The 17,279-nt window shown below is 36.2% G+C and overlaps 1 protein-coding gene across 2 annotated transcripts in view; it reads right to left on the reverse strand.

The window, feature by feature from the left end:
- ADAMTS3 (ADAM metallopeptidase with thrombospondin type 1 motif 3) overlaps positions 1-17,279 on the reverse strand; it is a 277,975-nt gene that overhangs the window by 116,732 nt on the left and 143,964 nt on the right. For both annotated transcript variants that reach the window (XM_061420428.1, XM_061420429.1), the window contains exon 4: positions 17,117-17,273. In XM_061420428.1, the coding sequence (XP_061276412.1) occupies positions 17,117-17,273 (157 nt within the window). The remainder of the gene's footprint in view (positions 1-17,116; positions 17,274-17,279) is intronic.

Consider the following 17,279-nt stretch of genomic DNA (forward strand, 5'->3'; position numbering starts at 1 on the left):
CAGGTGAATAAATTTTCCTCTTTGTTATTTCACTTTTTTTCAAATATACAAGCAATACATGAATGCATGATTCCATTTTTTAAAAATTGAGCAGTTTTGCTGCTGTATCTGTGGACCTGTTTCATCCCCAGGAACTGTACCTAGGAACTGTACCTGCTCAGATATCCGGGGTTCAGGGTCAACCAATTCTTAATTTGAAGAGAATTCTGTTCTTCCAGAACATGAGCAATTATCAGGGACTGAACTGTCCCCCTCAAATTCTTGTGTTGAAGTCCCAACCCCTACGTCTTCAGAATGTGACTAATTTAGGGAATCCTTAAGGAGATAATTAAGTAAAGTGAGATCGCTAGCATGAAACCTAATCCAAATGATCAGCATCCTTGTAAGACGAGTAGATGTGGACAGAGACACACAGGCAAAGAAGACCGTGTGAAGACGGCCATCTACAAGCCAAGGAGGAACATCTCAGAAGAAACCAGCCCTACTGACGCTTTGACCTCAGACTCTAGGCTCTGGATCTATGAGAAGATAAACTCCTGCTGTTTAAGCTTCCTCATCTGGGGTGCTTAGTTGTGGCAGCCCAAGCAAATAAACAGAGGAGCAAACCAGAATCTACAGGAGGACATGTCTCATTTGAAAAAGTCTACTTCATATTATATTACAGTGGTTAACACTGGAAAACAATGGCAGAAAACCCTCTAAAGCCTGGCCAAATCCAGGTGGCAGGTAGCACTGTGTTAGTGAATGCTGAAGATGGTCCGCTACTTACACTGACTTAAGATTTTTCAGCTTTATGATGGTGTAAAAGCAGTCCTCACTCAGTAGAAACCATACTTTGACTTTTGACTTTTGCTCTTTCTCTGGGCTAGCAGTAGACAGTACAGTCGTCTCCGGTGATGCTGGCTTCCAATCAGCCATGTGATCATAACAGCAAACAACTGATACACTTACAACTACTCTGTGCCAGATAACCACCCTGTTTTTCACTTTCAGTACAGTCTTCAGTACATCATAGGAGATACTCAGCACTTTATGATAAAAGAGGCTTTGTGTTGGATGATTCAACTGTAGACTACTCTAAGTGTTCTGAGCACATTTAAGGTGCTATGCTAAGCAGTGGTGTTCCATAGGTTAGGTGTATTAAATGCATTTTTACTTGTGAGATTTTCAATTTACAGTGGATGTATTGGGATGTGAGCCCACCATAGGATAGGGAAAATCTGTGCTAATGTGTAATATTTATTGAGCACTCACAGTTGGCTGGACCCAAGGAGAAGGGTCTTGTCTACATGACCTCTTTGAGTCTTCACCACATTCCTGTGAGGTGGGGGCTATTATTCTCTCCATCTTATAAGTGAGGAAACCGAGACAAAGAGGTTAAGCGACATCTGTGTGATTCAGAGCCAGTCTTCCTCCAGGTTTGTCCACGTTTTTGCTTTGCCAGCCCTGGGAGGTCAAGGCTGGGGAAGGGGTGGTTATCTGATCTATGATGGCTATTGGTCAAAAGATATTGGAGCTTGCTATCTTACATCATGTTTTTGGTCCCACCTCCAGAGTGAAGCTATCAAATGTATTGAGTGTGGTGAAGATGTTGCTAGTCAATAATAATAATCGTTCGTTTTACAAAGCACTTAGTGTGAGCCCTGATCTGAGCTTTGAAACTGTCTATGTGACTCTCACAGCATCCTAAGAGGTTTTGCCAGCGTCTGCCCACAGCCCACCTCCAAGTGATGGGCTCTGGCACTTGCACCCCTCACCACCAGCTGCCTGCCTCCCCCATAAGCCCAGTACTTGCCCAGGATCTGCATCTGTCATGGAGAAAGGAAAAAAGGGTGGCTGATGTTCAAATTTTAAAATAGAAGAAATTTTGTTCTTTTTCCCCTTATTACAAAAACATTTTATGATAATTGTAAAAAAAAAAATGTTGAAACCAGAGCAAAAAGAAATAAATCATCCACAGTTCCACCCCCTAAAACAAATCTAACAGTAAAAAAGCATGCAAAAGTCTTCGCTCATCATCCCATCTTCCAATTACTGTCCCATTCCCAACAGAAATATTGTTTGTGTTATCGCTGTCACCAGCTTTGTCATGAAAAGTCAAGAGCTAAATCTTGCTACCCTCAAACATAGCATTTTGACATATCATGACAAGATACACAATCAATGATTTCCATATACATAATATATAAATAAACTCAGAACCAGGGAAATGTAACAAAGATGTAAAGATCATTTATCTCTCAAAACAATAAAATAGCACATACTTATTTTAAGAAATATGTAATAGCTGCTGGATTAATGAAATAGTAATTCAGGGTAAGAAACAGAGTTAAAAATTAAGATCAACTCATCAGCTTTGACACATGACTGGTTAAAAGTATCAAGGACAGCATGTGAAAGTGAAAGTGAAAGTGAAGTCAGTAATCCATGACTGAATTTTTGGAATTTTTTTTCTTTATTAAAGAACTGAAGTTGAAATCAAGCTATTTTCATGCAAAGAACAGTACTAAATTAAAAGCAAACAGTCTAAACAGTCCATATCTGGATGTAAATACTGGCTTGCCCTCTTTTTTTTTTTTCCACTGATTTTCCCACAGGAAGGAACAGATTAGAGGGTGGATTACTTCAAGCACTATAAAGGTCTCTAGACTGACCCCACTCTTCGAGGGAACTCTTTCAGAGGAATAATGCTAAAAAGAACAGTGAAAGCCCAAGAAAACCCACAACTGAGCCCTTCAGAAGGCCCTCATTCACCAGTCCCCATTGACTGCTCTGGCCTCTCTGAGGGAATTCAAAATAATTCACTGCCCACCATAACGCTGAATTCACAACAGAGAGGAAAAAATGTGATGGAGCTGCTTTGCATCTGTTTAATTTTTTTACAGAAATGTTAAGGGGGTTAATCTTCTACAAGCCCAGTCATGTGCTTTCACAAAGAGCCAAGAAAGGAGTCGCAAAGCCTGCCATGATTCAAAGGGAGGCTCTTTGTGTCTTCTTTTCTGCACCTCGTCTGACAAAGAGGCTGCCTGAGTTCTTCGGCTTCGGGCTCTTTCCTGAATTCTGAAGTCAGTGAAGCAACAGTGATGTCATTGCTTCTGAAGACCACTGTTGGTTGAGATAATGAAGATCTTTTCATCCGAAGCATTATCATTTTCATGGCACACAGTTCCTGTATTTCTTCAAATACAAATGTATCCTATGTGTTGGAAGGGGTGCCATATCTTTCTTTATCTTCTGCATTATTGAAAAGGAAGCATACTGCAATACGTTTCCCTCCCACTGAAACATATCATTTTTATCTTTAGCCAGAAGGTACTACTAGACTAGAGTACATTTAAAAGGGCAAAAAAGATTACATTTTTTACTGAGGGATAGGTATATTATTCAATTAATATTCTCATACTAAAAGTCCAAAGCGTTAGGCAACATAGTCATTTTATAAGGAAGACCCACTTCTCACCCTGTTAGTTCTCAATATATGTATATAAATAGCTTGGAAGAGCATATCGAGTTACTCAAAGAGAATTAAAACAGTTTGAGAACAGTTTCCACACCACCAATTTTAAAATAATGGACCCTATCGAAAATCCTTTGCAAGGTATGAAGCCTCTCTGGGAGAGAAGGGACAACACAAACATGAATATAGAAATATATATTATGAATATAGAAAATAAATTCAAGAAGCTGTTAGACCTATTGATGTCCTTGCAGATTAAGAATGTCTTCTTTATCAGAGTACAATTTCTTTAGAAAAAAATTCTGTTCAGATATTTCTTGGAAGTATCTGGAGAACAATGACTTTTTCAAGAGACTGAACATTTTCTCAAAGTATTTTCTACTTTCCCCCTCTGATATGTGTTAATGGTAGGCCCTATCTCAATCACATACAATGCCAGTTAAGAAAAAATTGACCTCCCTTAAATTATTATACATAAGAAACTTGAGGCTTTTAATCTTTAAAATTCAAATAAAATTTTAATCTTTCTTCTCAAGAGTTTGTTGGATGAGATTAGATGAAAATAAGAGGTAATATATGAATTAAAATAGTCAAACCATGTTCTAGAAGCTGAAGTTAATTATCTCATTTCATTGAGTCTCATATATGAGATAAAAATTATCTACCTTTCAGATTCTACAAAACTGAAGGCAGACATTTATTCTCTTCTCAAAAAGATGGTCTAGTGGTTAAACCTGATATAAAGACACATTCCAACATCTTAAAAGAAAGAGATATGTAGTCTATCATATCTAAGGACAAACAAGAAAGTAGAGTGGGGGAAAATGTATGTTTATGGAATTCAGAGTTCAGTAAAGTTCAAAGTAAACAGTGTATAGTGGGAAATGGGTGTCACTAATGAACAGTAAGAGAGAAAAAATAGGTGAATAGATTCCAGGTGCTGCCTGAGGACAATGCTAAAATGGTTATATTCTATCCAATAAGGAATGGGGAAAGAAAATTACCTAAAAATTAAAAGGTTTAGACTACATAGTGATATTATAAGTATTTCAGTTCAGAAAGGTTACTAAATTTTCCATCAAAAGCAGCAGTCTCCAAAGCAGGATACCAGTGTACTTACATTACAGAGATATATAAAAATATGTACTGGAATATGGAGAAAAAATAGAACTTCTATCAAAGTTATCTCTGTTATATTCTTTTTAATTTCTACCTCTGAGAACGTCATATATGTTACACATATTCTGTAATATATAAACTATAATAATACATTTGTGTCTATGCAAACACACACACTAACATGGTGTAGGTACATGATCCACAACATTTGGTAACATCTCAAAATGGACTAGAGTGACCTGGGTTTAGAACTGGAGAACAGTCAAGGGACTGCTGCAGTACTCAAAACAGAAAACTATTAGGTTCTGAACAGAAGTAGAAAATTGGAGACTGAAGGGGCTATCTTGAGAGCTTTCTGGGTAGATAACTTGCCGGTCTTGCTGTCAACTAGATAAAGGATATGGAAATCAGAAGGATTAACTGGGTGGATACCAGTACCATTCACTAAGACTAAAATCTAATATGAGAATCAAGGAGCAGTTTAGGAACTGGTTGATGGTTAAAGACAAGTTCAGTGTTGGCCATATTGAGTTAAAGGTCTTCCTGGGAAATCTAAGTGCAGGTGGCTAAAAAGTTGTTGAATATACAGTCTTGGAGTTCAAGAGGAATCTAGATGATATACACGACCATGCAATTCTCCCAAAGATCACTAATAGTATAAGACATGAGAAAGAAGAAGGAGACTTGTGTGAAAAGGATGGGAAGAGGAAAAATTATAAAGGAAGGAGGCTTAAGAAAGAAATCCAAGTAAGACGCTAGTCATGAAACCCAAAGGCGGAGTCTAAGGCCACAGGGAGGTAAAGAGAAGTAAAAATCAAAATGGAGCAGCATAGTTTATCAATAAAAAGTGTTATTTATTTTGAAAATAAATGAAATACCAGGAGCTGAAAAACAGATCTCAATAAATTAAGGAAAAAATTCATATTATAAGATGGTATATGGCAAAGTGTACAAATGAACTTTTAAGAACTATGAAATTTCAGGGGAAAAAAATAACACTTTCATTAAAAAATGACCTTCAAGCTGGATAATAAACACTAAATAGAGGTGACAAGAATATATTCCAAAAAAGAGTAATAACAAACAAGTGACACAATAAGGAAGCTTATTTAACTACATTAAATATTTCTTCCAAAGTTACATCTAGCTAGGCACAAAAATGTCTTTTTACTTCTAACAAAGATGAACATGTAACATTACTTTTGAAGCACACTGAGTTTGGGTGTGTTGTTGTTGTTCAGTCACTAAGTCACGTCCAGCTATTTGTGACCCCATGGATTGCAGCACGCCAGGTCTCCCTGTCTTTCATGGTCTCCCAGAGTTTGCTCAAATTCATGTCCATTGAGTCAGTGATGCTATCTAACTATCTCAACCTCTGCTATCCCCTTCCCCTTTTGTGTTCAATCTTTTCCAGCATCAGGGTCTGTTCATAGTTATTCCACAATTAAAATTTTAAAATTATTTTTCTGTATAATAATTTTAAAACTAAGCAATGCATGTAACAGAGAACCCTTATCTCTGCCCCATCCCTGAACACTCTGCTCAGAGATTGAGTAGGGGTCAGGGATAATATAAGACATTCTGTTGGGCATGTTACTTAAAAATTTTTAATGTTAACACAAAGCCAATTACTGGGAAGCCTTTGGGCTAAAACTATACTAAAGAAAAAATATGTTTGCCAATCAATAGCAGCTAGGATACTGAATCAATCTAGTTGAATTAGTTATTACATAAAAAACAAACCAACCAAAAAAAAAAAATCCTTGAGGTGACATGATTCATATATGTGTGTTTTCTACTTTTAGTTATTAATAATAATGTCAACATCACATCATCACTATCATGTCTCTACCTAAACCTTTGTCTTGGTTCCTTAGGATTGTCTTCCTTTTTTCCCAGTCATCACTTCCAGGCATCCTTCACTATCAGCCTGAAGTCCCTCAAGCACTTCAGCCTTCACTGGTATCTCTAAAGTCACTGAACATGCTTCCTAGATCAGTTATTAAAAAGCTAATTTTGTAACTGATTAGTTCAATTGCATTTTTTAAAATCAATCTTGATATGTATCTTTATCAATCTTGGAAGTATGTGTTTCCCTGGTGGCTCTGATGGTAAATAATCTGCCTGCAATGCAGGAGATCCAGGTTCCATCCCTGGGTCGAGACGATCCCCTGGAGAAAGGAATGGCCACCCACTCCAGTATTCTTGCCTGGAGAATTCCATGGACAAAGGATCCTGGCAGGGGGTCATGGGGTCCCAAAGAATTGGACAGGACTGAGCAACTAACATTTACTTACTTATAGAAGTATATTATACTCTATGGGAAAGCATATGTTAAGTACTTATAATAAATACATGTTAGCCTAAAACTCACCATTAACAATTATACATTGTGTCTGCATACTCTGTGAAGGCATAAGCTGTAGACACGTATTCTATCTCTGATAAATACTTTAGTTTTCTAATGAACTAGCTGAAAAAATGTGAGCTTTCCCCCCTTTCTCTGTGAGATAGGAAATAGTAAAGAATGTTGAAAAGATACATGTTAGTACTCTTGTATCAAAAAAAGTCACTGCTTAGATTTTCAGATTTCTTTAGTGTTCTAAAGACCCAGTTTGAAGATCTAATTTTAAAACTGGCTCACGAGATCATATTCAAATGCTTGAGTCTGTTTTTACAGGATATCCTTGGCTAACTTTACTCTAAGAAATTTAACACAGTTGGACTGTATTCCTTTGGCTATGAAATACCTTTCACAGGAATGGCCATTAAGGTGGGGTTAAAGTATGTGTGCAAAGGGGTGGAACAGAGAATGTGTGTGATCCCATCTTAATGCAACATGTTCTTATATCAAAATATGTTTTCTAAAATAACCACTTATATTTTGTCTTTATTCATGAAAATATAAGGGGTATTCTCAATGGATTAAATACTGAGCACTTACAGTTCCCCCCTCCCATTAGTTTTTCTGCTGTCTATCACATTTAAGTTGTTCTTTTTAAGCTATAGTTACTGGAGCTGGGGACCAAAGGTAAGGGACTGCCTTCACGACTGTTCTTATTCATTTTTCCTTTGTTATTGCCAAGAACTGAAGAAGACTAAAACAGATGACCTCCCTATTTGTACTGAAGGATGGCTGGACATGGTACCTCTGTCACTTTCAACACCACTATTCTATCTCTGGACCAAAAGTTAGAAAAATCTGCAAAAGTAAGTAACTGGGCTTCTGAGGACTATATTTATGCTACTGTTCTCTAATATGCATAAAAGTCACTTCTTGTTTTAATCATATCAGAAAGAAAACATCAGGACTCTATATTCATAAGGAGAATAAATTTGATATCTTCTTTTGATCACAAGTATTATAGAATTTGAGATAAAATTCCATATTTTCAGATATTAGTTAGAAAAAGAAAACAACTATCAAGCAAGAGTTAAGATTCCAAATTTATATATATAGACACTGGAAAACTGAAAATTCCAAGGTTCTCCTGATGACTCAGGATGTCCAAACTGTATCTGTGATTCATTTTAGATTACAAGTCATGAGGTAAGGTATGCTTGGGTTATAAAGATAATATTTATTTTTTCTGACATCAATTCCACTTTAATCCTGTTTTGTTTTGTTTTTTTTTTTTGCTATTTTGTACTTGACATCTTATTATTCTTCATCCCAAATTACATGTATATAGTCAGAGGAGACAGGATTCTAACAAAAGCCCTTTCAACAACCCTTTGATATATATGGTTTTTGCAACTACAACAATGTGAACCCCAGAAGTAGAGTAATCTGTGACATGGCAATGATATTTTAAGAATATATTATTCTTCTCTGCCTTCATGCATAGATAACCTGCTAATGACCCCCAAACTCTAGCTGGAAGACTGGGAAGGGAAAGGAAAGTGGCTGTTAGACACTAGGATTGTTGCACCAAGAATATAAAGACTTGATATTCAACTTCTGCAGTTCAAATAAGGTTTTTCAAAATAAAGAGATCTGTAGGTTAAAAAAGAATTAATTTTCTAATTCTTCATAGCTCTCATGTAACATATCAATGCTAGGCCTGGAGACCACAATACAGAGGGCTTTTTGTTTTGTTTTTATGTTTTCCTCCTATGAGAGAAAGTCCTGGTCATCATTAGTCTTAATCATGAGGCTAGAGCAGTGAGGAAAAAATATTTAATTACAGGAATAAAAAGGCAAGCTTGGCCCTTCTGATTCTGGACTGCTTATGGAGAGGATACAGTGATTCTGATTTCTTCCCAGTTCCCTTCAAGGCAAAATCTCAAAAGAAGGGGCACAGCACTAAAACACACAGATCTCTGAGGACCTCCAAGGGCCAAAGCCTGTTCTCCCACTCTACTCTGGGGACACTGGAAGAAGAACACTTAACTTCCTAGCACATAGATCCAGTTGTAGCCAAGGAAGCCATGACACCTCTTGGTTCCTATGCTGTAAGAATGCCAGCACCAACTCGATGGACTTCAGTTTGAGCAAGCCCTGGGAGTTGGTGACAGACAGGGAAGCTTGGCATGCCATAGTCTGTGGGTTGCAAAAAGTCAGACACAACTGAGCAACTGAACTGAACTGAAAAATAGCACGATCTGAGTTTCCTGTCATAAAGGACTGCTGAACCACCATGATGTGCTCCCACACAGAAGCTGTGGGCAGATCACATGGGCTGGGGAAACATTAGTCCTAGTCAGAGCTGAGGGTGGGTGGTCTGCTGCATCCCTGAGAGCAGATGGAGTCCGACTGAGAAAGCCCAGCATTGAATGCCAGTAGGTCTCACAGTGGCCAGGCAGACCAGGAATATCAGTCCAGTGAGGCCCACTCAGCCAGCCAAAGCAGCCCACATACCAGTTAACATCTAAAACTTCTGTACAAAATCAAAACGTGATGCATTCTGCATTTGGAATATCTCTGCTTTCCTTTTTCTTCTTTTCCCTCCAATATGTGCTACAAAGTCATCATTCTATTAATAAAAGGAAGGTCCAATTTCATAATTCCTACTACTTAAACTGTTGGCTTCCCAGTTCCTTAATTTCTATTCAGAATACAAAACTTGAATTTAACTCAGATTATTTGAGTTACTTTATCAAAGTTGTCATAAGGTCACAAGAGGAGAAATAGAGTGGAGTGAGGTGCTACTGGATGCTATGAGTTGACCTCTGAGTCTCATTATAACTGGGCCTTATAACTAGGAAAGATGAAAAATCCAAAAAACTTGGGACTTTACTTAAGAATAAAAATCCGGGTGGTTCATATAATAATGATTTTGTCCAACATCAAAGCTTATAGATCTCAAGTCTGCAAAAATAATTCCTATGTATATCATGAAAGTTCATTAATAATTTGTAGAAGTCTGAAATAACAGGATGTTAGAATATGTCTTCCATAAATTTAAGTGGAAGAGAAGTAGGGAGTGACAGTGTTTTTAAAATGCCCAGAGGAACTCAAATGATAGCAACCCCTATAACAACTACAAATACTTCCTCTGACTTTTCAAATGTTGGATCATCACAGATAAGAGAAAGGTGTTGAAGAGACAAAATCAATGTATCTAACTTGATTAAATTAATTGTACCCCCTTTAAACATAAATTGGAAGGTGCATCTACTACACCCTGCGCTGATTTCCTCTGGACTTCCTACTGGATTCAAAAGCCAACCCCAGCATCACAGAATGAGAAGGGGCAATGTTTATTTGCATAAAATTCCTATATTGCCTTTACCTGCATACATCATCCAAAACGGGAAATGGAGATATTTAAAAGCTGTCCTAATATCCTAATTTCTTGTTACCTAAAGGCTGTTTAATGACATTTTACCAGTACAGAGCACAGGACATAAAAAGAGTCTGCTTTTATCACTCATTTGTCTCACCAAAAAGGGTTTAAACATTGCTTTTCTCCCCTGAGTATGCAAGGTAAGACCTGATAAAACTAAAAATGTGAAAACAAAACCTGCCATGCTGAAGCAGATGATTGAACTTAGAATGTAAAAAGGTTTAGTCCCACACAGACTTGATTCTTAACATTCAAAAACCACACATAAATCTATAAATCACACAAGAGATATAAGCCTTGAGTATTGGCTTATACTCAGGTAGCATCTAAAAAACACTTAAAGACTATCCTTTGGACAAGAATATACACAAAATCTTAGGATGCTTGGTATTATTAATCAGAGTCCTGAAATAATGAACAAATAGCAGAAAACCAAAAGAACAAGTTAATGTGGAACAGCAGATAAGTGGTTATAATAGTTGTGAAAGATGAGAAGAAAACCAAACAGACAAAAAAAATTTTTTTGAATCAATGTCTCTTATCAAAAATTTTGATAGTAATCCAGCAACTTTGAATTCTCAACACAAGTTGTGCATTTCCATATTCAATACTTTATTAGAAAAAATACAGACTACTATTTTGTGCACTTTAAGCCTGGTCTATATAAACACTCCTTTCATTGTACCTATTCATGAAGAGATAGAATAGGCCCAGTAAGACATGTTAATAAGGGAAATAAAGTATTATCTTTCATGTTTCACATCTGAAAGCTCCTTTAATCTTCACTCTGCTTCCTGATTACTTTATATAATAATTCAATCTTCAATTGCCTCCTTTTGTCAATAATTATTATAAATACCTAGATTATGAAATATAAAAAAAACCAACCTGAAAAGGAATCCCATAAATGTCATTAGTATTTCTATGTGAAGCCAATGGGAGTAGCTTTGACAAATAGCTGACCCTTAAATTATATTATAGACTAAACTATGCAGCTGTGAAAATTTTATCATTTAACATCTACCTAAAAGAATATTTGCTATTGACAAAACTTAATGATTTAGTAATATTATCTTTCTTGCTTCATTCATAAGAAAACATCTGTGAAAATTAAATTATCGTTTGATTTTTTTTTTTTGGGGGGGGTGGGTTACAATGCCCACCAAAGTTTCTCCTTGATTAGGGCATAGGTCATGAGAACTTCCAAATACAAAGGATTACAGCACCTACTGATGTGTCTACAGATCAAGGAAGGACTCTGTGCCTAGGAAGTTCCTAGTGTCACTAAAATAAGGAATAGTCTTCCCATTATTCTAGTTCTTGTTTCATAGTTCCATTCCCTGGCAACCAGGAGCAACTCCCAAATCATTTCTGACTTGTACATGTTTCCCACCTGGGACAAAGACACTCCTTCACAGCACCATGACAACCACACCAGCAACACAAGCACTTGGGTTCATGCAGGAAAATGAAAATCCTGAAAGGAAGCTGGGAGATAAAGGCTTACTATTCCTTGTTTCCCACTGGTAGGAAGTAATTACAAAAATTACTTTAACACAAAGCTTCTGGTGAATGAATAGTTTGTAATTTGAGGGGAGAAGCCTAAGGGCCTAGAGATTAAGAAAAAAATTATGAGAAGCTGAATGATGTCATACAAGTACAGTCTACCCCACCCCCAGAAAAATAGACTACCTAAAACAAACTACTTATTGATGACAATGTAGACATTCTTCAGAGATGATCAGACATGTATTTTCCTTTTTATCTGGGTTTAGACTGATGACTAATTTAAACAGTGGTGGTGAATTTTATGACCCTTTAAGAGTTTATTAGCCATGTTTTTACCAAGTAAAATTCAAATCAGTAATATATAAAACAATTTTGTCCAAACTAAAGATGCCAAAAATGGATGTAATTCCCATACTCCCAAAACAGAAATCAGAAAAGAAGTAACTTCAACTCTCCCCCATGATGAAGTAGACAATTTTCTTTATCGTAGCATGCCAAGTTTATATTTGTCCTTTAATGAAAAGGATGGTATTCTTTGCCAGAACCTGGGTGTGGTATGTGTTGTGAACACCTGCCAGTTCTGTACTGGAAAATATTATTTATATTGCCAAATATAAAACTGTTTTAGGTCTTATTCTTGAAAGAATAATTCTAGAACAGAGCACTGTATTTGTGACTTTATAAGTTCAAGTTCAATATATTTTTAAACAGATATTTATATTTTTCCACATTTCAAAAACAATATAACCTCTTTAAGGGTCAAGGAAAGAAAGTCTGTGCAATATATGAGAATGACGGAGGATTTGCTGATGTTGTTGTTGAATTGTACTATATAATCTATCATCTCAACAGGTTCAAAGCTGTGACTTTTAATGGAAACCTAGGTAAATATTTTTAAAGATAAGGAATCAAAACAGATGTTTGCTTTCAGTCAAGTGGAATACCTTAGGGCTCTTGAGTATGGTAGAACCAAACTTTTTTTTTTTTCTTTTTTTGTTTGTTTTTAAGAACATAATCTTCTTTCCTATAGTGATAGGTAGCAAAGATCTTTCATGGGTTCCCAAAGTTGTGCGATGTTCAATTTCTGATTCTCACTGATATGGAGTTAGGAATGAAAGAGTAAAAGGCAAGCAGAGCCATTCTAAGCAACCGTGAGCCAGTATCTGCTACCTGACTCCCAAGATCACTTCTACCCATCCCCACTGCAACAGGTATATAACAGTCATGCACTGATGTTGGGACATGATTTTGAAAATATACTATGAATTTTTTAGAGCACTTACTGTCCCAATGGATCTTCAAAGTTAATGTATCCAAAATTATTCTCACTTGTCATTCTTCACCAAGTCTATTCCAACTTCTCATTTGAAATACCTGAATTCTGGAAACAGAATTCTCTATAGTCTTCCAGATTAGGATTCTGAGTCATCCATGATCACTCTTCCTCTCTCTCTACCCCAACAACTACTCTATCAAATATCAAATAACCCCATCTACTTTACTTCAATCTCAACCCAGTCTGGCTCCTTCTTTCCAAGTCACTACTCCTCACCTAGTTCATGTCATAATTGGTTTTAACTTAGAACACTTGCCTGGAAAATCCCATGGACAGAGGAGCCTGGTAGGCCGCAGTCAATGGGGTCGCTGAGGGTCGGACACAAATGAGCGACTTCACTTTCACTTTTCACTTTCATGCATTGGAGAAGGAAATGGCAACCCACTCCAGTGTTCTTGCCTGGAGAATCCCAGGGACGGGGGAGCCTGGTGGGCTGCCGTCTATGGGGTCGCACAGAGTCAGACACGACTGAAGTGACTTAGCAGCAGCAGCAGCAGAACACTTGCAACAAATTACAGACCTCAAATGAATGGCATTTCTGAACTGCTAAACTGACAAAGCAAGAAATGTGGCCAGGCAATGTGTGATGACTAGCAAAATAACAGCAGAGCATTTATTTACAAGGGCCCCACTGATGAAGCTGTAAAGGGATAGAAGTGCCTTGCTTATGATCCAAACCCCTCCTGATGAGTGTTTATATTAACCTATTAGAGAAATTTATGAAGACTGTGGCCCTCAAATACATTTCTTTCTGAGGAAGGCTTATCTTATATATTTTATTCCTCTTCCTATAACTCATTGAAGAGAGACCTTATATCTCCTAAAACAACATCCTATATTGACCCCCCAAATTAATATTTTATATCATACTATAGTTTTCATTTATAAACCAATATATCTTTATAATTCTGGAAACTGTTTAATTTTAAATTTCAGAATGATGGAATGAATTATAAAAATATATTCTTAATTTTCACTTGGAAAGTATTTAGTCCATGAAAAATCTTGGCTCTCAGTCCTGAAACCAAGAAATTAAAAGAATAATTTAAATATTATAGTCGGTATTTCAGGTTCTAAATTTGAATCTCTATTTACCCTAGGAAGATATTTACATTTTTAAAATATATCGTTACAATTTAAGACTCTCCAAAAGAGGTAAATTGATAGCACCAGCAACTCAGTTCAATCGGAACTACATAAATAAGAAAATAAAAATTGTGAAGTTCATACTAAGGTTTATCATGGAATGTTCTAAGAGAACTGAATGGCTCTATTTTGGTTCCAGTTTTAAGGTAACTGAGAGTTAACAAAGGAACCCCTTTTGCTTTGACCCATTGACAGTTGAAAACCTTTCCAAAATATATTACCCTAGGTTGTGGCTTACTTTTTACTATAAAGTAATCCTCTATTCGAAGAGTTGACTCATTGGAAAAGACCCTGATGCTGGGAGGGATTGGGGGCAGGAGGAGAAGGGGACGACAGAGGATGAGATGGCTGGATGGCTTCACTGACTCAACAGACATGAGTTTGAGTGAACTCTGGGAGTTGGTGAAGGACAGGGAGGCCTGGCGTGCTGTGTGATTCATGGGGTCACAAGGAGTCGGGCATAACTGACCAACTGAACTGAACTGAATCCTCTATTCGCAATTGGAAAACTGTTTTCAGAGTCTGTCTTCTTAAAAATTCTTCACATAATCTGATTATACTGATACTGATGCTACTGGAATTTATATTTTTAATGGTCTCCTAAAATAATGTCCCAAATTAATTATATCCAATTCTTTTAAATGTATATACCTTGACTCCTGAATTATTTTGTCTAATTTAACATCCAAAAATACAATAGGTATTAAATGTAATATTTCTTACAATTTTATTATTTCAAGAAAAAAATAATCTCTCTTCCCCTATAGATATCAGACTATTGGAAAGCACCAAAGGGTGCTATTTATAGAAATAGATATCTTCAGAGACTGCAGTGGAGGAACAGGGTACAGTTTGGTGAAACTACAGTATGATAGATGGAGCAGAGGACAGTCGTAGAGGCTAATCTGGTTTCCAGTCCTCCAAGACCATTCTATAGTCTGTGGGGCTATGCTTTTCTAAAAGATGTTTGTTTCTTCAAAAAAGATATTACTTTTAACATACAACAATCAGGATTATAGAAAAAGCACTGTATCCTACTATCTATCTTTTGATATCACCATCTTTTGATTTAGATTAACATTTCTAAAGCATGAAGATATTTATAAATGAGAATTAATGGTAATGCATTCACAACATGTGAGAAAGCAATGTCTAACTATTCAACTTTAATAAAACTCCTATTATGTAAACTTTTGCACAAAATAATTAATATCAATAATTAATAACAATAACCACAGCTAACATTGATTCAGGACCTATTATTGCTGAGGGTTACACTCAGCAATCTGTGTATGTTATTTCTAATACTTATTACAACCGTGTGATATATATTTCTGATCTCTATTCACAGATAAAGAAACTGAGGCTCCAAAATGTTAACTACTAATCTAACAACTTATGTTGTAGAGCTGTTACTCACATTATTATTATTACTTATTATCATTATTATGTCTCTCTAACTGCAGAGTGTATTTCCTTCTATTATACTACAGTGACCCCCTGGGATAGATACACATTTCATAGCACTGCATCTGTTAACACAGACCTATTGTTTCAAATCAGAAATTTCTCAAAAATTTTTCAGACAATGTTAATTTTAAATGCATGTAAAAGGAAGATGGTGGCATCTGATCCTCAGACTAATAACTAGGCAACAACTCTCAGAAGACATCATTAATCTAGAAGACAGATGGCTTCTGACTTAAGAAGATTATCTGTATCCCTGATATTTCCCTAGGGGAAATTTCTATTGCCTTTAATTTAGAAAGTTGGCCTTACAAAAGAAAATACAGTTGACCCTTGAACAACAGGGGTTTGAACTACCTGGGTCGACTTCTAAGTGGATTTTTTTTCTACAGTAAATACTACCATATTGCATGATCCACTGATTCCTAGTTGGTTGAATCCAGAGTTGGTTGAATCTGAGGATAGGGAACCTCAGATACAGAGGACCCGAATGTAAGGGATGAGGCTATAAATCATATGTGGACTTTCAAGGGCAAGGAGGATTGATACTCCAACTCCAGTGCTGTTCAAGGGTCAATTGTACAGGCTTTTTGAGATTTGGTTAAAAAACATATTCCTATTATTCTTTTATTTTCCATAAAGGGAATTTCAATACCAAACTTATAAAAGCATCTCTTTAATACCAAGTTACTTTCCAATCCCATTAAAAAAAAAATAAACAGAAAACCTTGACAGGCAATAATTCACTTGACTTTAGTGGCCTAGCCTACCTTAAAATAAAATTTGACAGAATCACTCAACTAATTGTCACTTTTACATTGTAAAAAGTTTTGCAAAATAGGCGAAATCAAAGAGCATTCTTATTTCCAAATGTTATCTATCACACTGGACTTCAAACAAAATACAATTCTTTGCTGTGTCAATATATCTCATTTTAAAAGTTTTAAAATAATATTAATAATGCATAATTTAGATTATCCTGAAAGACACACTTTGAAATTTTAACCCAAGCTAGAGAAAAGTTCATTTTAATGTGAAAATTTAAAAGAAATAAAAAATAACAAATTGGGAGAATGATGCCTTGAAGTAAAATAATACCTGTAATATGTATTTCTCTTATGCATTTAAAAATTGGCAAGCCATATGTTATAATTTATAAATATAAGCTTCTTTTGCTTCTTCCACATTATATAAAGGCACATGACTATCACATTCTCTTAACTGATGGGAGAGTTGTTTTCATCATTATCTTAGAACCACAGTTAACTATTGAGGCTTGTCAAAGATGCCTACCTCTGTAGTGGAAGTCTTGGGACATGTCTATGGGAGCCCGTTCTACTGCTGATCTCTTGTAGACAACATGAATCCTTCCTTTTTCTTCCTCCATCTGCTTACCTCTTTCCAAGGGTTCAATGAAATACTCATCATTATCACTTTTTATCATTCCAGCCTAGAG

The sequence above is a fragment of the Bos javanicus genome, chromosome 6 (genome assembly GCF_032452875.1).
Source record: "Bos javanicus breed banteng chromosome 6, ARS-OSU_banteng_1.0, whole genome shotgun sequence".
Taxonomy (NCBI): Eukaryota; Metazoa; Chordata; class Mammalia; order Artiodactyla; family Bovidae; genus Bos; species Bos javanicus.